At 40.0% G+C, this 26,136-nt stretch overlaps 1 protein-coding gene and 1 long non-coding RNA gene across 3 annotated transcripts in view; one reads left to right on the top strand and one right to left on the bottom strand.

The window, feature by feature from the left end:
* Nucleotides 1–3,370: 3,370 nt before the first annotated feature.
* On the bottom strand, nucleotides 3,371–5,214 carry MYF6 (myogenic factor 6). 2 transcript variants are annotated; one of them, NM_001134782.1, is given in 3 exon segments: nucleotides 3,751–4,001; nucleotides 4,217–4,307; nucleotides 4,601–5,162. In NM_001134782.1, coding segments are annotated over 3 exon segments (729 nt in total). In that variant the 5' UTR covers nucleotides 5,120–5,162; the 3' UTR covers nucleotides 3,751–3,882.
* A 384-nt stretch (nucleotides 5,215–5,598) lies between these two features.
* LOC105614699 (uncharacterized) overlaps nucleotides 5,599–26,136 on the top strand; it is a 90,379-nt gene continuing 69,841 nt past the window's right edge. Inside the window, exon 1 of the long non-coding RNA XR_009599879.1 lies at nucleotides 5,599–5,741. This is a non-coding gene — a long non-coding RNA (uncharacterized LOC105614699). The remainder of the gene's footprint in view (nucleotides 5,742–26,136) is intronic.

Below are 26,136 nucleotides of genomic sequence, written 5' to 3'. Positions count from 1 at the left end.
TAGGCAGTCCTTGCAGCATTGTCTTTGTTCCAGCACATGGCATAGGCATTCCATCTCACAGGCTGACTGTGAACTAGGCTTGCAAAAAATTGCTTTTTCAGAATGAAACCTCTACGAAGGAGGGTCATCTTTTGTAACACTGCTGACTCTAAGGGAGTGGCTGGAGGAGTCTGTTGGAGAAATGCCTTGATGGCTTAGCTCTTTAAGGAAATACCATGTTATCACTAATTTACAAATGCATTAGATTTGGAGATGAGACAGTCAAAGTTTAAACTAAAATTTTTTAAAATATTTTTTCCAGATAAGGTGTTGTAGGAGGAAAGTTTCGAGATGAATAAAAGGGACAAAATATTACTAAGAGAAAAGCACAGATGGGTAAATTCTAACTTTGAATTTAAATATCTTAATAAGGGTGAAGGTCACTATAGCAACCCAAGACTTCTCTACCAATCTCAAGAGGAGTTGGGATCACTGATTTTTAGCATCATACCTCCACCCCCAAATCATATGAAAGAGTCTGAAAAAAAAAAAAAAGAGAGTCCTTTAGACAAAGGGTATTTCCACTATGTTCAGGCTTGAAATTCAATGATCCAGGTGTGATGATTAAAGTTAGTTTAAGAAAGCTAACATTTGATGTTCTACAGATTATTTCTTCGGTAACATATAAGAGAAAAATCACTTGTTATTTTATACTTAATAACCTCTGAAATGAGGCTCAGTTTAAATCTCAAATTGCTTATCTTTACCGAGTTATTAACATCTTGATTTTCTGTTTCCACAGCCCTGTTTGTTTTGGCTTTGGCCTTAGTCAAGATTACCATCATTAATATCAAATAAAAACATTTTAATTGCAAACACACCAAGGATTCATTGGGAAGCCTACCATGTCAGTTGTAGCAGTGGAGGTCACATGAAGTCTTTGGGAAATATTTGCTCTATTTAATGAAGAGACTTTCTATGGGCAAACTTATTCCAAACAATTTCTCAGGTTACTCAACTAAGAAAGATAAAGAGGATTTGGTTTGCAAAGACCAAATAAAATCTATCAGCAAGTAAAGTCCATGAATTGATAAAAAACATTGTGCTGCTGAGCAGCTTATAACACAAATCTTATTATAAATATATGTGTAATTGTAAAGTTAAATGAGTTTACCTGCTCGGTTATGATACTTATTTCAGTTGTGGCGTGAATCTGATTTTCTAAAATATAGAGGTGTTTGTATGTGTGCATGTGTATATATATATGTATATATTCCATATATATATTAGGAAATCACTATTGATTCTCAGAAAAAATCATAGATACATAAAAAGCATGATTAAGAGGTATACATACAATCAAGACATTTTCATTCACATGTATTCAGATTAGATAATTTGCAATGCTTCACCACATGCATTTTAATTAAATAACTTCTCTAATTTGGAGTTTACTAGCTAATTACTCTTGAGAAAGAGCTTTTGAAAAACAGTTATCAAATTCAGTCAAATTATCCTACAGACCATAAATGTATCTTCTTTCTCAAGGCTTCTCTTTCATGATACATGATTAAGGGAGTAAGTTGGAAGCCATTGTTGTTGACTGGCTCAAAATCCTGGCTCTCTGCCAGAGAGGGGACCTCTTTCTGCTCCAAAGTATCCTTTTCTCATAATAAGAAATAACAGCAGGACTTCTCTCACAGATCTTTGTAGGATTATATGAGTTAATAGGTAAAGTGTTAGGAATGGCTCATTCATCCGGCTGTTGGTCTCATTGTTATTAATACCATCCCAGCCAGAGCCTGAAGAGAAGTTAGACAGCTGATTCTGAAGAACTGTGACTTTTAGTGGAAGAAAAGCTTCTTGATGGTGAATCTAGTTACTAATGAAAAATAAAAACAGCTAACATTTAATGTTTATTTTGTGTCCCATTTTGGTTAAAGACTTCACAGTGAATCTTCACAACCCCAGGAATTATATCATGAGGAAACGACAAAGAGAGGAGCAGCAACGATTCAATTCAGTTATCAGCCCACAGACAGACGTTCAGCAGTTTGCCTCCACTCACCCTCCCACCTGCTGCTTTCACAGTTTTGAGAGGGATCATATGTCCAGATCAGTTTCCTCTATGTAGCTTTCTACATTTTAAAAGTGTTTCAGGAGAAACTGGAATTATTCATGCGCCCAGAAATTTGCGTAACTGTTATACCCAGGCAGAGGCCTTTTGAAATGCTAAAAGGGCAAGATACCGCTTCTTGCCTGCAGGGGGCGCGGTCTGTGGCGGCATCTGGGACTCGTGTGGTGGGCGTCAAGGTCCAGGCTGGGGCATTGGGTAGCAAGGTTGGACTAGGGAATGCTGAGTTCGATTTGATTTTTCACATTTTTGAACTGGGCAATAGCTGTGGAGAAAAAGAGGAAAGGAAGCAGTTAAGGGAGGAGGAGGAGGGAGTGAAATTGCTGTCTACAGAATGAGAGGGAGAAGTAGCGATTCCGAGGCAATGACTTGCCCGCCTCCGAGGCTTTGCTTCCCACTGCGATTCTTGGTGGTCGTTTCTTCCTGAGGTTACAGGATAAACAAACCTGGCACACGTTGTAAAACCCTCACTGTGAGGAGCTCCTGGGGCTTCAGGCCTCTCTGGGGCTTCCCTGTTTAGTCCAGCTAAGAGGTTTCATGTGTGTTGTGGTCTTTTGCCCTCAGCCAGTTAACTCTTACCTCTCTGGAAGCAACCTTCCATCAAAGACGCCTACCCGCCCTCCGGAGACAGATCGTCCCCCTTCTTTTATCTTTATATTTGGAAAACAAACCCAAACCACAGAGGCCTAGAGGATACTCCAGTCTTCAAGCCACCAGTCTAGTTCAAGAAAACCAGGCAGGGATCAGAGACCTTGCTTAGAGGCCAGGGCAGTCCTTGGTACACCATATGAGTGCTTCCTCAGGAAGGGCACTGCCTGAAGTGTCAAAGAGGGAAAGTAATTGGGGCAAAATTAGCTGAATTTTTTTTTTTGATGTGTGTGGTTATTTCTTGTAAGGATGAGACTTTCTTGGATTGAAGGATTCAGTTGTTAATTTTGATAAATCTCACCCAGATCTCCAGGTAAAGGGCTCTGTGTTTTAACTAAAAGAAGAAACGGGATGTTGATAAAAGGGAAAAGGACGGATTCTTTCCAAATTGTCTTCACTTCTAACCACAAACGTGAGATCTACATGAGACAGAAAAGTGAACAGTTTAATTCAGACACAGGAAAGCAACCCATTTTCCTCCTTTTAAATCGACCCATAGGTAAACACCCAAATAAATGGGTTTGGGTGGTGTCTAAATTAAAGTGTGGTTCACCTTTATTTATGCCCTCTAAACATTTTTTTTTTTCAGTTGAATCAAATTAGACCAACTTTTGTTCATATAGAAACTTATCTTTTAATATTACAATACCAGGATCCTCGCACATTTTATATACAATATGTCACTCCACATTTAAAATATATTTCTTAGGTTTACATAAAAAATGAAAGTACTAATGTTATTTACAAAAATACATTCAATAACACTAACATTTAGATGCAACGTTCCCACTTTGTTTTAAACAGGAATGAACTTCTTCTGAACATGGCACAAAAGGATCATCATAATGAAAGTAAATATATTACAAAACCAACCAAACAAAAAGTAAAACCGCTAGATCTAAGCCACTCGCGGTTCCCAAGATACAAGCCCAAAGCCGAAAGGCTTTTTCATCGAGCGTGCACAGCAGTTTCCAAAAAGTTTCTTTGTGAATATGTCTCCTTCCCTATCATAAACTCCTGGGTCTGGCTTCCTAAATATTAATGTAACGTGATCTAAAGGATTAGGCGAAGCAGGGAGGGTGGGATCTTCCTGCTCCGTGGAGAACGTCCGGACCACTGAGTTACTTCTCCACCACCTCCTCCACGCAGGGGAGTTTGTGTTCCTCCGAGGAAATGCTGTCCACGATGGAAGAGAGGCATCGAAGGCTACTCGAGGCCGATGAATCAATGCTTGTCCCTCCTGGGAGCAGAAAACACACAGACACATAAACATACTCCCCATGGAAGGAAGGCAGCCCTGCTCCCCGAGCGAGGCGCGGTCCCCGCGTTGGGAACGCCAGCTCGCAGGGCACATCCCGGTTCCCGCTCGGCTCCGAGCATTGCTTTCTCTCCCCAGAGAGCTCCCCAGCCCCTTCCCGGGAGTTTCTCTAGTAGCCCTATGCCCTTTTACTTTACCTTCCTTGGCAGTTATCACGAGCCCCCTGGAATGATCCGAAACACTTGGCCACTGGGAGCTGCAGGTGCGCAGGAAATCCGCACCCTCAAGCTGGAGGAAAACCGAGGCAGCAGATTAGTCAAGAAACATGGGTTCCGGGGGTGGGTTAGGGGGCCGTTGGCGGGGGTGTCTCCCCTGTTTCCTCAGGCCGGGTACGAATTTCCTGCCTCTTGCAGGCACCCCCGTGTTCACGGGTCACCGGGGGTTCATTAGCGAGGGAGCGGGAGGGGCGGGCGAGGAAGGGGGCCGGGAACGGAGACCGCGCAGCTGGAGGTTAAGGCCCGGAGGAAGGCACCTAATCAGCCTATCCGTTCCCCGGCCCCGGCGGCAGCATCTGGGCTCACATTTTCCTGCTTGGGTCTGTAGCTGAAGGGGTCCACCCCTAACTCCTGCATTTTGTCCTGCTGATCCAGCCGCTGCAGCAGGTCCTGCAACCGCTCGATGTAGTTAATGGCGCTCCGCAGAATCTCCACCTTGGGCAGCCTCTGGTTGGGGTTGGCCACAGTCCGTCGCTTCAGTGCCTCGAAGGCCTCGTTGATTTTCTTGAGCCGCCGCCTCTCGCGCAGGGTGGCGGCCTTCCGCCGGTCGGTGGGGGCAGATTTTCTCTTGCAGGTCTTGCAAGCCCAGATCAGACACTGGCCGGGGCAGTGGGGAGGCTGCAGGCCTGGGGGCGCCAGGACATGTTCCTCTCCGCTGCTGTCGCTCCCGGCTTCTGGGGGCATTTGGTCCTGGCAGGGCGACAGGGTACCATCACTCCCTGGATACAGAGGAGAGCCCTCTGCCACTTCTAAGGGCTGCAGGGTAACATTTTCCCCGTCCAAGTAGAAGAAATAGGAGCCAGTTTCAAAAAGGTCCATCATCATGTTCTCTTCCTTGGCCTCTGACTTGGTCTGAACGGGGTGATGGGCTCAAAAACCCAGAAGGTTCTGGGTGGTTACCCAGATGGCATTTAATTAGTGCGGTGACATAAGTGGCCCCAGCTTTATATATAGTAGCTCCTGAAACTCAATCCAACTTTTAGCTGTCATGGAGCATCAGTCTCTCAATGTGATTACAGCCAGTGCTCTCTAGAACATCTAGTTTGAAAGAAAACCAAGAAGTGTCACCTTCAGAATGATGTGACAACCTATACCCAGGACAGGTTAAAACGAAATGCATAGACCCCTAAATTTAAGCAAAGCAGCGAACACTTCGATTTGGGACACTTTAGAGGCTAACCTGCTTACAGGACAAGTTCAGAACAACTGGGGATTAACACTGCACTGTTCCCCTCCCCCAGGCTCATCTGAATTCTAAGTATAGACCCATGATGAAAGATTTCAAAGGCAATAGCTATTGCTCCAAAATAGCTTGGTTAATATTTGCAGAGTGGTTCAGCTCTTTTCTCTCTCCTGCCTCTCAAAAAGATGCTATTCCTGTGATAAAACCATTACAGTCCTTCCAAGGTTATACATGACTTTCAGGCTTCAGCCTCCATAGCAGCAGGTAAATCTCTTTCCTCTCTTTTACTAAGGTTGTATGACAGTTTGGGAGCTGGAAGGGGTGGCTAGAGGGTGCTCAGATTCCTTCCTTGGCTATCTTTTTCTGGAGGGTGGCAACGTAAGATCCAAATTCCATACCCCTCCATGGTGGACCAATAGTACCTATAAGGTAATGGGTGGGACTGAGGATGGGGATGCAATGAATGAATAATGTCTCTTGAGTAATAGTTTTAGTGGAAATAAGACTCATAGCTATTTGATATTCCAGTATTCAGTGTGGCACTCTAAGTTTCCTCTGGTAAGGCTCCTATTCTACACTGTGTGCTCACGGCTTTTTCATTCGCTTTCTTGGCACCCTTTGATGCAGAGAAGTTGTTTCATAGGATTCAGCTGAGAAAGGTAGCAACGAAGACGCAAACCAAGGAAGAGTGTGTTTAACTGCAGCTTGCCTGTGGTTCAGTGCACACAAGTATGGTGGCTGGGGAGGTAGTACAAGATAAGGATGACATGCAAGGCCCCTAAGTTCCAAAGAAGTCCCTTCAAGTTCTAGCTAAGTTAGTTTCTATTTCTGTGTGCCTAGGTAATACTAGGTTTCTATTTCTCTTAAGATAACAGTGGTTGCCTTATGGAATTTTGGGGACAATTCGATTAACTGATCCCATGCGTGTGAAGCATATAACCTTATATTAGCTGCTTGATGAACATTAGTTATCATGGAAAGCATAAGGCTGTGTCAAGGCTAAGACCATTTCTTATGAAGGAAATGAAGCACAGCTGTGGCAGATACTTTTTCCTCCTATTGAAATTGTTTTATTTTGTTATACCCTTTCCTTTTCCCTTCCCTTTCCTTTCTTTCCCAGAGCTCTGGAAGACTCTGTCCAACTATAAATTGCCTTTCAGATGACAGTCACCTCTGGTTTTGGCCATTAGAGTCAGTGCCTGAAAAACCAGATGGAAACATAATATCGTCTTCTTCTACCCCAAGCAGTGATAATTATAGGCTATGCTCAATATGATTTCTTTTTTTTTTTTTTTAATGAATAGGCTGAAAACAATGTCCTTGGACTCAATGGTCAGACAATGTAGAAACTAGTTATATTTTTGAATTAAGTCACTTACTCCAGAAGATAAATCTTCATATTTCCCTATCAAGCCATAGACCTGAGATGTTAAATTTTGCCATTTTATGCTGTTTTTACATTTTTGTTATTGTGCAGCTGTATATTCCTTATGAAGTATGAGAACCATTTTTCAGTTTTTAAAAAAGTAGGAAGTACAGGGAAGAGTAAGAATCTAATACTTTTGTGCAGTTTCTCCTATTTCTGCCAGTCCCCTGGTTGCTAATACCAGCAGTAGAGACTACAGATTGGAGGCTCCAAGAATTCATGGAATAGCCATAAATATATTATGGAAAATTACCCTGTGCTCTTAACTTCACTCTGTGCTGCATCTCCTAACGAGAAGACAATTTGAAAAGTCATTTTAAGCAGTAAAATTATATAGCATTATTGCTAAGATTATTAAGAAAATGATATCTAAAATTCATTTATTCAACATTTTTGAGTTACTTACTGAGTGCCAGATAGTGTCTTGGGTGCCAAGAATAAAGCAGTGAAAAATGATCCCTTTTCTTATGGAGATGAAATCTAGAAGGGTGAGTGAGATTGACTAACAATTTAAAAAATAGGAGAAATAGCACTTGAATTGGGGTGTAGAAGGCCTAGATCACAATTACTTTGGACCTCTGAGAACTTAGTCAACCTAATATCTCAAATTGGAGAAGGCAATGGCACCCCACTCCAGTACTCTTGCCTGGAAAATCCCATGGACGGAGGAGACTGGTAGGGTGCAGTCTGTAGGGTGCAGTCCATAGGTTTGCTGAGAGTTGGACACGACTCAGTGACTTCACTTTCACTTTTCACTTTCATGCATTGGAGAAGGAAATGGCAACCCACTCCAGTATTCTTGCCTGGAGAATCCCAGGGACGGCAGAGCCTGGTGGGCTGCCATCTATGGGGTCGCACAGTCAGACACGACTGAAGCGACTTAGCAGCAGCAGCAGCAGCAGCAGCAATATCTCAGATTCTCAGTTTTTCACCCATAAAGTACATAATGGCAAAGATATCATATTCTTCAAATGTCAGGATAAAGTTTTTAAAAATGCAAAATCACTTCAAAAATGTTGCATACCAATAAAAGAAAAGTATTTTTATTACTGCAATTAGGTTTACAGAAAAAAATGAGGTTAGAAAAATATTGCTTCTCAGAATTTTGGTGCTTAGATGATAGAAGCAACGTGTAAGGTGATAACGATTCTCAGACTTACCTCTGATTTTAAGACGTTTCGGGCAGATCTGAGACAGTCTATGCATTATGAACCTGCTAAAGAATATGGAAGTGCACTTTCTCCTATATTTTTCCCTTATGTAAATATCACCACTGGAGAAACAGTGAATTCAAAATATAGACAGAGAAGATTCTAGAAAGAAGAGGAAAAAGCTTTGGGGTGCTAATCAATAGCAGCTTCCAGATAGGGGTAGCATTTCTTTGAGTGAATTCAGCTATCACTACTGAATTGTCATTTCTTATTAAATTACAAAACCCCTTTAACAACATTCTCTAGAATTCAGTCCAATAATATTAGTTTTGTTATTCACCTTGTTCAAACAGATTTTTCCCCTTTTTGTTGTTTTGAGGGCTGAGGTAGGGATGGGAAGAGAGAAAAAAGGAAACGCCAACTTGGGAAATAACCACTTTTTATTAGATTAGGTAATGGGAAAATACACTGATTCCAAACAACTAACTAGTGAACTCTTGGAACTCAAACTGTTTACAGAATGTGAGATGCCTGTAATTGCAATTACATTATTTCTCAGTACAACATGGGAGACACAGATCTCAACAAGTGGTCAAAACGGGCTTATCCTCCAAGCTTTAGATAGTTCAACTGCATTTTTTAATTATGAGAAAAGTAAATAATAAGAAAATAATAAAATTAAATATCAATAAGTCACTTCAGGGGCCTAGAGTTCATAACAAAATGTGAAAGTAAGTCAGTAATAGAATTGAGAGTTTTCAAATAGTTTTCAAATTATTCTTATTTCATGCTTAGTTATTTGTAAATGCATTTTCTTCCCATCATCTCCACAAAATCTTGAATATGTCCAGCTTTTCCTCTCTGTGAAAAAGTGTAGGAGGGAAAGGATTATAGTTGGCCCAGCCAACAGTGGGTTTCCGCTGCGAGCCTTTGGGAAGGTGTTTTATCTGGCGGCAAAGCAGAGTCTCAGATAAGTCGGAAACTAAGTTCTAGCCACTCATAATTATACATTCCAGGCTTATTTTAAAAGAGATCAAATGGCATATATAATATATACATCATAGATTTGTTGTTAGCATAAAATGGAAAAATATATGTTGAGTCCATATTATGGAGTGGGCATTCAAAAATGTTAATTTCCTTCCTTCCCAATCTTACGGCTTCTGATTGAAATAGCCAAAGGGAATTAATTGAAGTATGCAGATCGGTTAGGACAGATGTTTAGGATAAATTTAGGGATTTGTGTTAATTGTGTAACAGAAGTGAAAATATTAGCACTAGTATTAGTTGCTCAGTTGTGTCCAACTCTTGGCGACCCCATGGGCTGTAGCCAGCCAGGCTCCTCCATCCATGGGGTTCTCCAGGCAAGAATACTGGAGTGGGTTGCTGTTCCCTTCACCATGGGATCTTCCTGACCCAGGGATCCAACCCAGTACTGCTGGCTCCTGTTTCTTCAGTTTCTTCTGGGATATGCCAATCCCCATCCAATGGATTGAGCTCTGTAAGCAGCAGATGTGCTCCAGAGATCTGCCCTTAAGTTCAGCATTAGCATTGAGCAAGTATTCAGCATCTGAGTCCAGAACTCCAACTTGATTTGCATGATTTTCTGGTCAGTAAATTTTTATTCAACAAAATTACACAGACTCTGACTAGGAAATTGGAGGAAGAGAATGTGGTTTCTTATGAGTGTGTAACAATGAAGAATCTGTCACGAATGGATGGAATGGTCTGGGAAGTTCCCAAGATGTGGGGTTGGTATTTCTAGGGAGTGGATTTGAAGATTTTTAACAGACCTGGCGATTAGGGAAGTGGTGAGAGTAGGAGAAAGTTCAGGGAAGAAGTAGACACAGCATTAGTCAGAAGCTGATGAAGAGGTTTTCGTGGCTTATACCTAGGGACTTTGGCTAGATTGTTGCCTTTGTTGTTCAGTGACTAAACCCTGTCAGACTCTTGGCGACCCCATGGCCTATCACACACCAGGCTCCCCTGTCCGTCACCGTCTCCCCTAGTTTGCTCAAACTCATCTCCGTTGAGTCAGTGAGACCGGGTTCAAAAAAGCAGATTCTGTTATAGCTGAAAAAGCAGAACTGAGGGCCAGATAGAAAATAGTTATACTTTTTCCGCAGCGGAAAGAAAGACGAGGAAAGGGAGTAAAAGAAAGAGGGGCTGGAGGAGGAGGAGAAGGAGAGGAGGTAAATGAACGGCACGAAGTCCAGCCTGTGGGGAGAAGAGGGGTCAGCTAGCAAGGCCAGGCAGTGGCCCTAAAGAATAGGAAGGGCCGCTGACTGAAAGGGAAAATTCAGAAGAGGCAGATTAATGCTCTCAACTTGTGGCTGCTAAATGAGTAACATGAGCCTCGGCACCTGTAATTTACCTAATCTTCAGACAGTTTGTGCCCAGAGATTCCCAAACACCGTGGTAAATATAGCTTACATGTAGACTGACGGAACGTTCGAGTTACTGCTGAGGACAAGGTGGGGGGGCAAACCACGCAGAGGAGAAGGGAAGCTTTTTTAAAAAATTCAAGAAGGATTTTATTTGTAGTTATAAACATATTTTTTTGAATTGGGGGAAAATAGCTTTACAGTATGTTGGTTTCTGCTGTACAACAGCGTGAATTAGCGATAATTATACGTAGATTCCCTCTCCGCTCAGCCTCTCTCCCCTTCCCCTATCTCACTCATCTAAGTCATCACAGAGCACCGGGCTGGGCTCCCTGTGTTACAGAGCAACTTTTCAGAGCTATCTGTTTTACACATGATAGTGTGTCTGTGTGGACGCCGCTTTCTCCATTTGTCCCAAAGGCAAATCCCCTGCAACCTCCAGGTAGTGGCAGTGAGAAGTTGGGCAGAGAAAAGCTGGGCTGGGCAGCAGCCTTTTACAAGCAGCTCTGAAGAAATGTGTCTAAGACAAGCAGAGAGGAACCAGAGAGGCTGCTCTTCAGATGTTTCAAGAAATTTATTTTTTTACTCTTTGCTCTCAACCCCCATATAGAACACAATCTCCACAAAAACTTGTGTTCAGTTCATGCACTAGGCACAAAGGGCTACTGAAAGAAGCTGCAGCTCATTTATTTTCTAGGCACAACATCTAGGGAAAGAGACAGTAAATAGGAGCGTTTCTCCTCTACCCCAGAAACACTCATTCCTTGGTGCTTACAAAATGAAGCTTCCTTTATAATTCTGCGCACTCCCTGTCTTCACTCAGATTGAGGGATTTTAGAACAATATTTGTGAAACATTACAATGTTTCTAGGTTAAGTGTTCCTACCCTGTGGGTTGCCAACTGGCAAAGGTTTGCTTAGGACAAGTACACTGAAGGTCCTGCTTTCGGGACTAAGCCTGGGAAATCCCCAGGCAAATCAGAACAAGCTGTAAGCGTCTGTCCAGGATAGATGGGTAGAATCTATTCATAGATATGAGCAATGAACAGAGTACAGGATGTATAGACTTTTTTCTTTAAAGGGAATTATAGTGATTACAAGTATGGGATTTGATGTTAGACATAAGTTCTAAACTCAGCTCTGCCACTCAGCTCTCACTAATATTTGACCTTGGGCAAGTAATTTTAACTTAAGTCTCAGCTAGTCCATAAAAGGGAGAAGGCAATGGCACCCCACTCCAGTACTCTTGCCTGGCAAATCCTATGGGCGGGGGAGCCTGGTAGGCTGCAGTCCATGGGGTCGCTAGGAGTCGGACACAACTGAGCAACTTCACTTTCACTTTTCACTTTCATGCATTGGAGAAGGAAATGGCAACCCACTCCAGTGTTCTTGCCTGGAGAATCCCAGAGATGGGGGAGCCTGGTGGGCTGCCGTCTATGGGGTCGCACAGAGTCAGACACGACTGAAGTGACTTAGCAGCAGCAGCAGCAGCAGTCCATAAGATGGAAATAATATTACCTTATAAGTTGGTTTCAATGATTAAAACTGTTAATAAGCAACTAATATACAGTGTCCAGCACACAGTAAACAATACAAACTGGTATTATTTCACTTGATTAAGAAAAGAAAAATCACCCGTCTACCGCTTGCCTCAATAAATCATACTTTGGGTTTTTTGTCCTATATATGGCCAAAATTTTATATGATATAATATTATATAATGTAAATTTTATATTAAATAATTTTAAGAATATAAATATAATATCATGTATATATGGTCTTTTTCACTTAAACTTAGTAGTTTATGTAATCATAAACTTTTTTCATGATGCTCCATAATAACTGATTAAAATGTCTAAGATATATGGAATGGCCTTTCAATGTTGTTTACATCTTTCAGAAACTAAATGATTGTGATCTTCAGATGATCCAAATTATAGTAGGGTCTGGTGTTACCAGCTTGCTAAGCTAAACAGATGTCTCTAGTATAGAATGGTTAGCCAAGTATTTTGTTACTGCCCTCCAACTGGCTGGTTATGACATATTGTCCAAAATAGTTGGTGCTTTAAAGCCTATGTCAGAGCCTACTGTGACAAATAGTCACCACTGTACAAACACATTTATCCCATAAAGTTTCTCTACCGGTTTGGAAAAAAGCAGTTGTTTAATCAGACGTACACACACATTTCACACTTTTTCAGAAGTTCAGACATCTCACCTTGAGATAAATACATGTTAGCTTTTAGGATGGTAAGTGGCAGAAGCATGCCAAAAGTGATAAAATGTTTAAATTGTACATAACCTGGTGCTTTTTAAGTACAGGAATTATTTCAGTGTGTTGCTAGTCACATAAAAATTAATCATGTTAAGTTTTGTCTTCCCTAATTTCAAGATCTGGGCTAGGTGTTGTGATTGGAAAAGGCATGCTATATAATTTCACAATGTAAGCACAATTTTTTTATTAAGTAATTAAATTTTTTCTGTGTAAGTATAAACTATATGAGATTAAAAGCTGTTTGACACTGGAATATTCCAGGATTTGTACTTTTAGAGTATAGCATAAAGAGTAGCTATATATAATTTATTTTGTAAAGTTGTAGCCATCAGTCAATTTTGAAAAAAAAAAAAAAAGTGGCAATTCCTGTGTTGAAGCACTTTAGATAAATGATTTCATTATATATCACAATGTTTTGGGCTTCCCTGATAGCTCAGTTGGTAAAGAATCTTCCTGCAATGCAGGAGACCCCAGTTTGATTCCTGGGTTGGAAATATCTCCTGGAGAAGGGATAGGCTACCCACTCCAGTATTCTTGGGTTTCACTTGTGTGACTCAGCTGGTAAAGAATCCGCCGACAATGTGGGAGACCTGGGTTCGATCCCTGGGTTGGGAAGATTCCCTGGAGAAGGGAAAGGCTACCCACTCCAGTATTCCGGCCTGGAGAATTCCATGGACTGTATAGTCCATGAGGTCACAAAGAGTCAGGGACAACTGAGTGACTTTCACTTCATTTCACGATGTTTTCCCAATATGTTTATCTCCATTTTTAATCGGGAATAAAACAATGAGAAATTACTCTCCCCAAATCACATGCTTATTAACTAAATTCTGGCTCTTAAAGCACCTCTTACAGCTCATAAGTTGATTTATATAAACAAAAAGAAGTTGCAATGAAAAGGAAAAGTCTAAGGGCAAGTTAACTTAGAGGACCTTTCAGTGTTTATCTGTCCACCCGTAGGATAACTTCCGTTTTTCTAGTGACCAAAAGAGGTACTGTGGATAGCTGTTGGCTGAGATTTGGACCTCTGTTGACCCATTGGGAAAGAATGATGCAATGGTATTTTCCATGTACAGTGCCATATACAGGCAGCCTGTCCCAGAGGTCATGAAATGGCTGCTCAAATTCAAATGCTTGAAACCCATGGTCTATTGCTTACTTAAAATATACACAGTAAGAAGGAAAGAGAAAGACAGCATAGTTTAGCACACTTACAACAGGGTAAAGGTGGGGTGGAGAGACCTTACTATCCAAGTCTTGAGTTACTGCGAAGTCGCTTCAGTCATGTCTGATTCCTTGCAACCCCATGGACTGTAGCCCACCAGACTCCTCTGTCCATGGGATTTCCCAGGCAAGAATACTGGAGTGGGTTGCCATGCCCTCCTCCAGGGGATCTTCTCAACCGGGAGACTGAACCCGCATCTCTTCTATCTCCTGCGTTGGCAGGTGGATTCTTCACCACTAGGGCCATCTGGGAAGCCTATACAATGCATTTATGTCCTATCTTTCTTCCTTCCCCTTCAGTCTGCCCAGTAGACCAGTGCAAGGACCAGAATTGAGGATGAGCAACGAATTTCACCAGATAGAAGGTGTCTGAACAAATACACGGATGCTCTGTACACCTAGTCAAAACTACAGCTCGCCTATAGGGAGCTGTATCTACTATATCTACTGGGCAGCTAGCCGATCATGTGGACCAAACTGGATTTCACCAATAAGTAGTCATTTTAAGACTTCTTGAATACAGGGTTTCCCAGGCACATTTGGTTGTTTGATACTTAACTGGCCCTCCAGCCCTTTCTATGTTGACAAGCATAGCCTGTACTCACTTTGTCTGTAACCTGTTTTACCAATTCTTTGCTTTCATATTTAGTTTCATCTACTCTTTTATACTCTATAGTAGGATTGAGTATTCTTAAGTAACAGCAAGTATATATTATAGGTCCTTTCAGAATAATTCTTTACATGTTTTCAAATAGTAATAGAATTGCTGTTGCTTGATATTTTCTAGTATCTTGCCTAATTTCTTTGAATTCTTTAATATAAATCTCTCTTTATAAAAGTTTCACAATCTCTAATTTCTATTTGCCATTTACCATCTCTTGTTCTTTGCTTCTTTTTGAAAGTTGTTAAAAAAATAGTTTGGGCTTGAAAGATTCCTTTAAAAAAAAAAGATGGGTATGTTTTGTTCCAAGAATTACCACATCAGCCGAGTGTAGAATTTCTTTCTAAATTTGTTTTCAAGGAAACACGCGAGCATATGCTTTTGGAGCTCAACAAGGTAAGGTGCTTACATAGCCCTTAAGAAAGCATTCTTTTCTCAAAACACAGACTAATGTGACTTGTGACAAGCATGACTCTTATGATGGATATTTGGTGAAGTATGATTTTCTTTTCATACAAACCAGGTCTCTATTAACATGGTTTCCTCAAGTTCACTTCTCACTTTCAAATCCTCTAGGAGTTGACACCAACTGCCCATTTTGACACTCGCTCATTAATTTCCTTTCAATAGGACGATTCTCTCAGCTGTTGTGGCAATTTACGGTTTTGCAAACTCTTCTGGTATGGCTCTTTGTTGACTATTCTTTCTGTGTTCAGGAGACGGTATAACACCAGGCCCTGCAAGTGTGTCGCAGAGTCATTAGTGTAGTTTACCATCTGTTTCATTTCCACTCTCACCGAGGGAGACTTCAGCTGAGCCCTTAAAAAGTCAAAAGAACAGAATCAGTTAGTTCTCTCCAGCAAGACCGAATGGGCTTGATATCAGGTAAATCCATGCCAGTGCTTTCTTTCCTAACTTGCACTGTTCCACACACCCAACCTGACTGGGTCCAATAGATCTCTAATTTACAGATTTTTTTTTTGTTTTTTCCAATTGGGAGGTGTGTGTGCACACATTGTGTGAGGGAGGTCATTTCCCTGCCGTGATTGGAAGCACTCACAGAACCCAGGAAACAGAGAATGATTTTTGTAGCCCCTTGTGAAATATGAATGACCTTGCTAATTTCTGTTCATGATTGGGAAACCCCCAGTACTTTGAGAATTAAAGAGCATAAAAATGAATAATAGAAGGAAAAGCTGCAGAAGAGTACAGTATTTGTTTTGTGATAAAACGAAGTGGGACTGACTGTACGACTTTTCCGTGGTGCAAGCTCTTTTCTTGTGTGTCGTTTTGCTCTGGGTTAGTGAGAAACAGCACGTCACCAGGAAAGAATGCAAGAATCCAGGGCTACTTTACACTTTACCAGTCTGTTGTTCTGCTCCTGGAAATGTTTGTATTTGATGTTTTCCAGAAGGTAGCAAATGTGTGTGTGTGTGTGTGGCTGCTATGCTTAAAGATAAGTGTAATGTGATATTCGATTGTTTTATTTTACCTTTGTATTCAAATCAGTGAACATGGTTTAATCTTTCAGATTTTGTTTCCTCTTACAATATAATAACACTAAGAACATATGCCGCTTTAACTAAGTAATTTCAAGCTATTCATTCATTAATGTTCCCTACATGATTCTACAACAGCTAGACTTCTTATGTTTCAAACTTTATTTTTACTTCTTGGAGTGTTTGGTCTTTTATATAGCTTTCTAAAGCTCCCAGAGCAGAATTTTTTCTTTAATCTTATTCATTTCAATTCACTAAAAAGCTTTTTTTTTTTTTTCTGACTTTGAAGAAAATCCCAGTCTTCTCTATGGAATAAGTTATCTTTTGAAGATTAAAGTGATGATTAAAATCAGCTTTTGGACATATGATAATACTATAATACTATTTTTGGCAGTGGTATGTTACTTAAAATGTTTTATAAATGCATTATCTTAGCAATAACTTCAACCACAGGAAAAAATGAAGCACGATCTTATAAGATTAGTGTGAGATTTCCTGAGGGTGCAGTAATTTAGCTCTACTTTCAGAAGTGGGCAGCAAGACTTTTCTGGGGCTCTGGGGCTTTTAATAGTCTATCTAGAATAAAGACAAATAATGGAGCCAGAGGAGGAAGGAGAGGGAGAGAGGCAGGGGGGGAGAGAGGGAGAGAGGGGAGAGGGAAAGGAAAAGCCAGAAGGGGAAACGTAGGGCTATAAAATCATTCTGAGTTCAGAATTGACCACGTGGCTTCTATCAGAATCTACTCTTTTTATAAAACAGCTCACAACGTTTTGAAAATCAAAGGCCTTAGCCCAAATCACGTCTTTTTAATTGTATGCTTCCTTGGTAATAGAATCTGGTGAAAAAGCACAGAATCACAGGAAACTTGGGGGCACTCGATTTTGTCTAGTATGTTCCTATTTCAAAGTTTATGACTGTAAGAAAATACTCACAAGGGACTAGGTATGGAGTGCGGATCATCAGGCGATTTCTATTTTTCACAACTGCCTCTTTTCCTATGTCTCATATTGATTACAGTATTTGCTCCTGTGGTTATTCATAACCAAGCTCTTATCACAATGCCCTCTAGTGCTTATTTGCTCATGTAGTCCAGAGAGCAGGAACTATGTAATCATCAGTGCTTAGAAGACTACTTGGTGGAAAGCGGGTACTGTGTAAGAGCTGCTGAGTGAGAATTGTCAAAACCCTCATCGTCTTCCCTGAGGTGAAATAGCATCTTTCCTTATCAGATACTTGTTTCTTTTATTTCTATTTCTGTTTGTGATTTGGTGCTTTGCCCAAAACATTGTGCATCCAGATCAGTGAAAGATACAATGCTCATCTTATTTTAGTAGAAGTTCCTGGAAACTTTATGGGATAATAGGCACTCTACTTAAAAAAAAAAAAATATATATATATATATATATATATGTGTGTGTGTGTGTATATATATATATATATATATATATATATATATATATAACAAGCTTTATTTTTGGAGCTGAAATTGCTAAGCCTTGGATACTGCTGCTGCTGCTGCTAAGTCGCTTCAGTCATGTCTGACTGTGTGACCCCAGAGACGGCAGCCCACCAGGCTCCCCCATCCCTGGGATTCTCCAGGCAAGAACACTGGAGTGGTTGCCATTTCCTTCCCCAATGCATGAAGTGAAAAGTGAAGGGAAAGTCACTCAGTCTTGTCCGACTCTTCGCAACCCCTTGGACTGCAGCCCACCAGGCTCCTCCGTCCGTGGGATTTGCCAGGCAAGAGTGCTGGAGTGGGGCGCCATCGCCTTCTCCAAGCCTTGGATACTAAATCTAAGTGACTAATTGCTTAGCCTGACTGTCACAACCAAATTAGAGAGCATCAATTTGTGTTTAGGCACTCGTGCTACGTAAGAAGACATCATGGTAATTTATTGGCCACTTGTTTTAGAAGTATTGCTGGGTTGCTTGTTCCCAGTCACCCAGTTCCTGAATACCTGGTCATCCTCGTTGTTCCTGGCTTCCGAGTCATGAGAGTCTCCCAGCCAACCCTGACAGTGAAGGCCTTGGGACACGTGGTATCTTAGTGCTGGCCATTCTCCTGGACACTCTCCAGTCACCACCATTTCACTTCCTGAACTTTACTTGTTCAGAGGTGCCTCGGTTCCTGAGGTAGAATAGTATGGAACCCACTGGAACCAGTAATCCTTAACTCCCCTCTGTATCCTTCAACTTTCCTCTTAATAAAGTCTTAGCTTTATACTAATAAAAATATTCTAATTTACCTTGAAATAACTTAATTTTGTACAACACTTTTTAGTCTAATATTAACACTTATTTTTTTAAAATGGTATCTTAAATGTTTCATATCATGTAACACACGAAAGGTGACTCAGACAGTAAAGAATCTGCCTGCAGTTCAGGAGATCTGAGTTTGATCCCTGGGGCAAGATCCTCTGGATAAAGGAATGGCAATCCATTCCAGTATTCTTACCTGCATAATTCCATGGACAGAGGAGCCTGGCGAGCTATAGTCCATGGGGCTGCAGAGTTGAACACGACTGACTAACACTTTGACTTTCACTTTGTTTTCAATACATTTGAGACAACTTTAAAATGACCACAGTAGTCTGCATAAGGTGCTGTTGAAATAATCAGGCCTCAATAAACTTAGTAGAGCAGACCTCTCCTTTCATGTGACTTAATTACGATCTTTTGATGAACTCACTTATTAAATATTTTTTGGTAAATTACAGGTAATTCAGGCCTAAACTCTGAGAGTGAAATGGTCATACTTCTAGCCAATGGCATTAACTCCCAAACTGTCTTATTAAATAGCTTCATGAAAACGTATTTGTTTATGGCTGGGCTGGGTTTTCATTTCTGCTCGTGGGCCTCCTCTAGTTGCTGTCACTGAGGGGGTCACTCTTCGCTCTGGTTCCCAGACTTCTCAGTGGCTTCTTCTGTTGCAGCGCACAGGCGCTAGACATTTGGGCTTCGATAGTCGTGGCTTGCAGGCTCTAGAGCCCGGGCCTCAGTAGTTCCGGGGCACCGGCATAGTTGCTGTGAGGCGTGTGGAATCTTCCCAGTCCAGGGATCGAACGCCTGTCTCCTCCATTGGCAGGCAGGTTCTTTACCACTGAGCCACCAGGGACGCCCTAAAGTTCACCATTTTAAAATGTGTCATTAGGCGGTTTATAGTATTTTCACAAAGTTGTACAATCCTCACCACTATTCCCATCACCCCAAGAAGAACCCTTGTACCCATTAGTAGTCACGTCCCATTTCCCACTCCGTTCCTGGCAACCACTAATGAACTTTCTATGGATATGCCTATTTTGGATATTCAGTTTAAGTGGAATAATTGCAATATGTCTGGCTTCTTTAGAAACCATGGGAGAAATGGCACTTCACTTAACCTTCTCTGATCAAGGTTTTAAGACTTTCACGTCCTCCAGGCAGCATGCAGCCTGGACAATAAGATGCCTGCCTGAGTTGTTTTCCAGGAACTTGGAGTCAGCTGCATCTAGTCCAGGCTGAGCCAAGAGTCAGCTGTGTCTAGTTGGAGCTGCGCTCCATAGGGCTAGAAAGGACCGCTGACCGCTGGTCTGGGCATGCGTGGGCATGCGGAGGCATATGCGCACTTGTGACCTTTAAAATGTGCAGAGGCCTGTAGCTTAGTTACGCCAGTGCTGTACAAAGATTCTCTTGGCTTCTCCGGGATGATTTGAGACCTATTTGCCCATCTCCTTGCTTTGCTGCAAACCTCGGCGTCTCACCGTTTTGGCTTGCTGTGAGTTGTGTGAAACAAACCGGTGAGTAACACCTTCACTTTGCGTAAAGTTTTCAAGGTTGATGTTTGAATAAATACTCCATTCCTTTTTCTGGCTGAATAATATTCCATTGTATGCATGTACCACATTTATTTATCTGTTTTTTTGGCTATTATGAATAATGTTGCAGTAGAAACTTAAATGTGCGACTCTGTGTGTGGAGCCAAACTGGTACCATAAGAAAGCCTTCACAATGTGGTTAGTTGATAAATCTTTTAAGTCTCTATGGTTCCTCCTCTACAGCTTTATATCTTTTCCAGATTTTTTTTTAAAGAATTGAGTCATTTGTCCTGTATGGTTTTCCAAACACTGAATTTTGTTGATAGCATTTTGGGGCATAATTTAACATGTTTTTCTAATGTTTATAATTTCATCAATTGCTAGCTGGATGTAGATGCTTGATTGGATTCAGACTCAATGGGGGAGACAGGGCTGGCAAGATTGCATTGTACTTTTTTTTATTCTACAAACCTGTCTCTCTTTCTCTCTCTCTCTCTCTCTCTTTTTTTTTTTTTTTTACCATTAGCAGCCATTCATGATCTTTGCTTAGATACACTACGGAATGAGAGGTTGTGATAGTCTGTTATTTATTAGCTAGAATATGGTATAAAGAAAAAAAATCTGCCCTCAAATATTTTGTTTTAAAAGTGATTTTTATTTTACTTTCTGATATTTCATTATTAGTGTAAAAAAATGCAACAGATTTCTCTGTGTTAATCTTATATCCTGCTACTTTGCTGAATTTAACACTTTTAGTAGTTTTTGTGTGAAGTCTTACAGAGTCTCCTATTTAAAGTATTGTATCATCTGCATATAATGACAGTTTTCCGTCTTCCCTTTCAATTTGGATACCTCTTATTTCTGGCCTCACCCACTCGTCGGACATGAGTTTGAGCGAACTCCGGGAGTTGGTGATGGACAGGGAGGCCTGGCTGCTGCTCTTTATGGGGTCTCAAAGAGTCTGACACCACTGAGTGACTGGACTGAACTATTTCCTCTTGGATACATTTTGTTTCAGGGACATACTTGTTAGAATTCTTATAAATTTTGGAGAAAATGTAAATGTTTCAACATTTGGTTAATATGACCCACTTGGCATTAGAAGTTGGTGTTTATCCTGAGAAGGTGAAATTATTTATGATTTCTTAAAGGAAATTAAGACCAAAGGAAATAAGGCATGGAACATACTAAGATTTATTCACTCCAACATCCATCTTGGTTTATCGCAAGGGGGTTAAATTTGACATGATTTCATCCCCCCCCCCCTCCTGCCGCCGACAGCCAGTTTCCCTGCATCATTTCTGAATAGCAACATATCTTTTCTTCCTTGGTGGGTGATACTTTCTGATATATTAAAATCTTATGATGTGGCCTGTATTTGAAAACTTGTCTGTTTCATTAGGTATTGCTTCTTATATTAGTTACACACTTCAACTTTATTCTTATAAAATATTTTAACATATGAAAGGAAAGTTTTCTCATCACTCTTAATCACAAAAGTTTATTTCTGTTATTTATTTTTTCAGATGTTTTCATAATGTGAACTTAAGATGTTTTCATAAATATGAAATAATCTAACACTTAAAGATTTTTAAGTTGCCATGTTAAGCTTATGAAGTAATTTGAAAATAATCTTGTTTTTTATGATAGGCTTCCCTTACTGAAAAATCTGATCATATCTTAGGTTTCCCTGTTCTATAGTTTTCTTCAGAAGTGCCCTCTGAGGTTAGCCTTTGTACTTTATGTTTTGGATGTTATCAGTGAACTAATTTTTCCCATTCTTTCTTATCACTCATTAATTGGTTGTTATCCATTTTGAATATTTATTTTGTGGTCACTTGTATTCAAGAACCTTTATTAAAGCCTTTCAGTCTACTGATTTATACCTTCTAGGTATGCAATATTTTTGTGTCCAATAATGACAATTTTGACTTGTTATTTCTGTTTTTCTTATTGCTTTGGTTAGATAAGCAGTATATATTTTTGGTACCTGATTTTGATGAGATCTTTGTCTCTCAAATCTTTCTCTAGTGCCTTAGTTATTTAAAGCCTGTATGTATTTTTCATGCAATTCCCATTTATTTAGTACTGTTAAGCCACACTGAGGAGTGATCCCGAGATACATGTGTCTCTGTCTATTTATCTGTCTTCAGAAAGTGAGGCTGAGTCTCTCTACTTTGTGTCTGCCCCTGAGGAAGGGCAATGCTTCTAAGCCTGGCTGGCCAGTAGGACCCTGACCCCTCATGACCCGCTTCTCTTCCTCCGACTTTCCTGGATCTGAGCGGTGCCAGCTCCTGGCTTCTCTTCAGCCTTGCCCCACCTGCCCGCTATGATGCGATGCCTCCTCTCGGCCCACCCGCGTGTGTCCTGCCTGCTGGACTCGCCACCTGTTGCTGCTTACTGTCCTCTCTGGCCCTGGTAGCTGCCTCCGTGTGTGTACAGATTGGCAGCTGAGTCCAGACTTGCCTCTGCATCTCAGCACCTGTCTCACCTCGTGGAATATTTGGTTCCAAGTTTCTTTTGAAACTGTGTCTCCCTGCTTTTATAGTCTAATTAGTTTTGATGGAGTCTTTGGGGGGGGTGGGGAGAAAACGTGTTAAATGGAGTAAATATAATGTAAAAAAAAGAAGTTTGAGTACTTTGGGTGTAATATTCCAGTGGCTGTTGAAATATGTTGAATTTCTATAAGTGGTCCCCAAGTTTTATGTTTTGAAGGCTTACATGCTTTTAACATGCTTTTAGGAAGTGAGATGTGTGTTGGTATGCACACAATATAAGGATATTGGCCATTAACTTTGCTGGTTACAAACTGCTGTGTACGGGGAAATCATGTTTGTTGAAGTGTCTATAAGACGAAAAATACTGTTGAACTCGTTTTTAGTATGTTGTCCGATTGTACAGAATTCCTTTATGTCACTTTCAGTTGTTCAAAGGATTTTTGTCTGCATACTGTTAAGATCTTAGTTTCATTCTGGGTAACTGGTGATCCTGAATAAATGATAAATTACTGTCTGCTCATTGTCCCTGCTCCCCTACTTGCATTTATCTTTGATCCAGTAGTGCTTGTTTGCTCCTTGTTAAGATATTTTAGCAAATGGAGATTGGTAGGAAAATACACTGCCGTGTAGGCCACGTTATTTTACTTCTTCTAAGGGAAGCTTTCCAGTTGCATATATTAGTTCAGGCTCATCTCATACAGAAGATGATGTTATACGAAATGCAATGAGGTTAAAATTGTGAGAAAAAGTTAGCCCTTATTCACAAGCAGCTGACCATCTAGGAAGAGGGGGAACATGAGTGGAGGATAAGATCTGTTGCGAATATAGGAGCTAAAGCATGGTATTGATAACGTGTAGGGTGTGTTAAGGCAGGAAGTATCATAGTTTGGCTTAGGTCTGGAAAATTGGAGTAAGATTGTGGGAAAAACACTTTATGAGTTTAACTTAATAGGCAATGTCAGGCTGCCAAATGGATGGGTAAAATAATAGAGCTGAGAGCTAGGGAGAGAAATCTGGCAACAAGTTCCTGAGATTTGGGAAAACAAACAGTACATCTTGGTTTGGATCAATACATATTGGAGGAGGCAGCAAATTGCAGAAAGAATATCAAACTTGATGCTTGAATTCAAAGAGTAGCACTGCCACTGGCTGACCATATTACATGAGTAACTTGCATAAAGGGGCTTATTTTAGATGATATCCAGAAATGTCTGTTCCTGAGGATAAAAGTAATGAGAGTTCGTATATATGTTCTGTGTCCAAATAGGTGAGATCAAAGCTACTGTGCATCTGGTGGTCTCTAGGTAATACAGTGGTGTGTGGTAGCCGATGTTATAGACTCTAAAGTCAGATTTCCAGTTTCAGTTCTAGGCTGTTTCACCTACTTGATGTGTAAACCCAGGCAGGTTATTTAACCTTTTTTTTTTTTTTGCTTTTGTTTTCTCATTTGTAAAAGGCAAATCATGATACCTACTACCACGAATTGTCAGGAGATTAATATTTATAAAATCCTTAGAAGAATGCTTGGCACATAATGATTCATTAAAGAAAATTGTTATTATTCATGGTAAATAGAATTGTAAGTCTATGTCATGCAAATGATTCCTATTACAATTCTAAGTGTATCCTTTAAAATATAAATAAGTAAAAACTCTGAGGTAATAGCCCAGAGACGTAGATGTTGATCCTGTTAGTATGCACCAACTTTATGAATGTGGTACCCTTAGACTGATGAAGCTCTGTTTTCCACTATAAGAGTCCAGCAAGTGGATTCATATCTTCCACAGCAGTTCACCTGAAACTATAAATACTAAGTGAATACGAATATAGTTTTTAGTGAACTATAAATACTAAGTGAATAAGAACTAGTGAATTCTGCGGAAAGCACTTGCAGTATGTCAGGTTTTATTTTTAATGTTAAAACACTGATTGCTAGTCCTTTGGGAATGGAGTAAATAAAGTAAACATTTCTCTTCATATTGCCCTCATTCAAGCAGATGAGCAGGATACTTTGATAGATTAGTGAAAACAGTACATAAATATTTATGTCATTGTAATAAGTTATGAAAGTTTAAATTATACTCACACTTTTAAAGTTATGAAATATTTCAAACACAAAACTTTAAAGAATAATATTTTTTATTCATTACTTAATTTTAACAAATCTCTGTGGCCATATAAGCTTTAGACTTTAAAACAAAATTTACAAATGTGTTTGAAACCCTTGGGGTCCCCTTGATTTCATGGCAGTTCATCTTCCTCCCCGAGTTCCTCCCATGTCAGAGGAAATCACGATTCTGATGCCCTTACATTACTATTTATGATTTTACATACATACTATAATCTGTTAACCCATTAAATATGCACTGCTTGTATTTTAAAAACATATGAGTAGCTTACTGTAAATATCTTGATAATTTTTTCATTATTCTATTTTTAATCAACTTTATTGAATTATAATTTACATGAAAAAAGCATTCATTGTATGTATACAACTTAAAACATTTTAACAAATAAATATACCTGTATAAATAACACTCTATTCAAGATACAGAACTTTCAGCACCCTCCAAAAGTTCCTTTTTGTCCATCGCAGTCAATTCCCCACATAAACTCCACTCCAGGTAACCACTGATTTGATCTCCATCACTATAGATTAATTTTACCTGCTCAAGAACTACATCTGGGAGGGAGGTGGGAGGGGGGTTCATGTTTGGGAGCACATGTACACCGGTGGTGGATTCATGTCAATGTATGGCAAAGCCAATACAGTATTGTAAAATAAAATAAAGTAAAAAAAAAAAAAGAACTACATCTAAATGGACTCTCTTCCAGTATGTATTCCCCTATCTTTGTCTTCTTTTCATTCAGTATAATGGTTTTGAATATTTTTCCTGTTCTCATATGTATCACTATTTCATTTTCTTGTCAAAAAATGCCACAACTTAATTGCTCATTCCTGCTGGTGGGTATTTGGATTCTTTCCATTTTTGGCCATTGTAAATAAAGTTGCTAAGAGCACTATTAATACAAGTCCATTTCTGGAAATATATTTTAACTTTCCTTGGATAAATGAGTAGGAGTGGCAATACTGAGTAATATGGCAATAGGGTATTATCTTTGTAAGAAATGGTCTGTGTTTCTGAGTAGTTGGACCATATACCATAGCAGCTTCTCCGAATTTGTACTAGCATGACTTGATATTACCTGTCATTTTTCACTTTAATTAACTTTATTAGTATGGTTACTTCATTCTGATTTTCATTTGCATTTTCTTGAGGACTAATGGTGTTGAGCATCTTTTTATGTATTGTCCATTTGTGTGTGTGTTAATCTGTAAATGTACATGCATTCTGGATACCAATCCCAGGACTTGTATCTTGTCACATTTGTGAATATTTTCTCCTATTCTCCCAGACAGTGGCCTGACTTTTCATTTTCTTCATAGTCTTTTAAAGAGCAGAATGTTATAATTCTGATGAAGTACAATATATCAATTTTTTCTTTTATGTTCTATTTCTTTGTACTCTAAGACATCTTTGCATGTCCCCAAGTCAAGAGGATTTTATTAACTTTTTTCTTAGAAGCTTTATAGTTTAAGCTTTACATTTAGGTCTGTGTTGAATTTCAAGTTAATATTTGTGTGTGTTATATAGGCTGGGGATGAGGCTGAAGATGAAGACTAATGCTTTTCCAAGTGGGCACCCAGCCATTCCAGCACTATTTATTGGGAAGACAGTCTTTTCTC

This window comes from Ovis aries, chromosome 3 (genome assembly GCF_016772045.2).
Source record: "Ovis aries strain OAR_USU_Benz2616 breed Rambouillet chromosome 3, ARS-UI_Ramb_v3.0, whole genome shotgun sequence".
Lineage (NCBI taxonomy): Eukaryota > Metazoa > Chordata > Mammalia > Artiodactyla > Bovidae > Ovis > Ovis aries.
The sequence above is the reverse complement of the archived record's forward strand: the minus strand, read 5'-3'. Positions and strand labels throughout refer to the sequence as shown.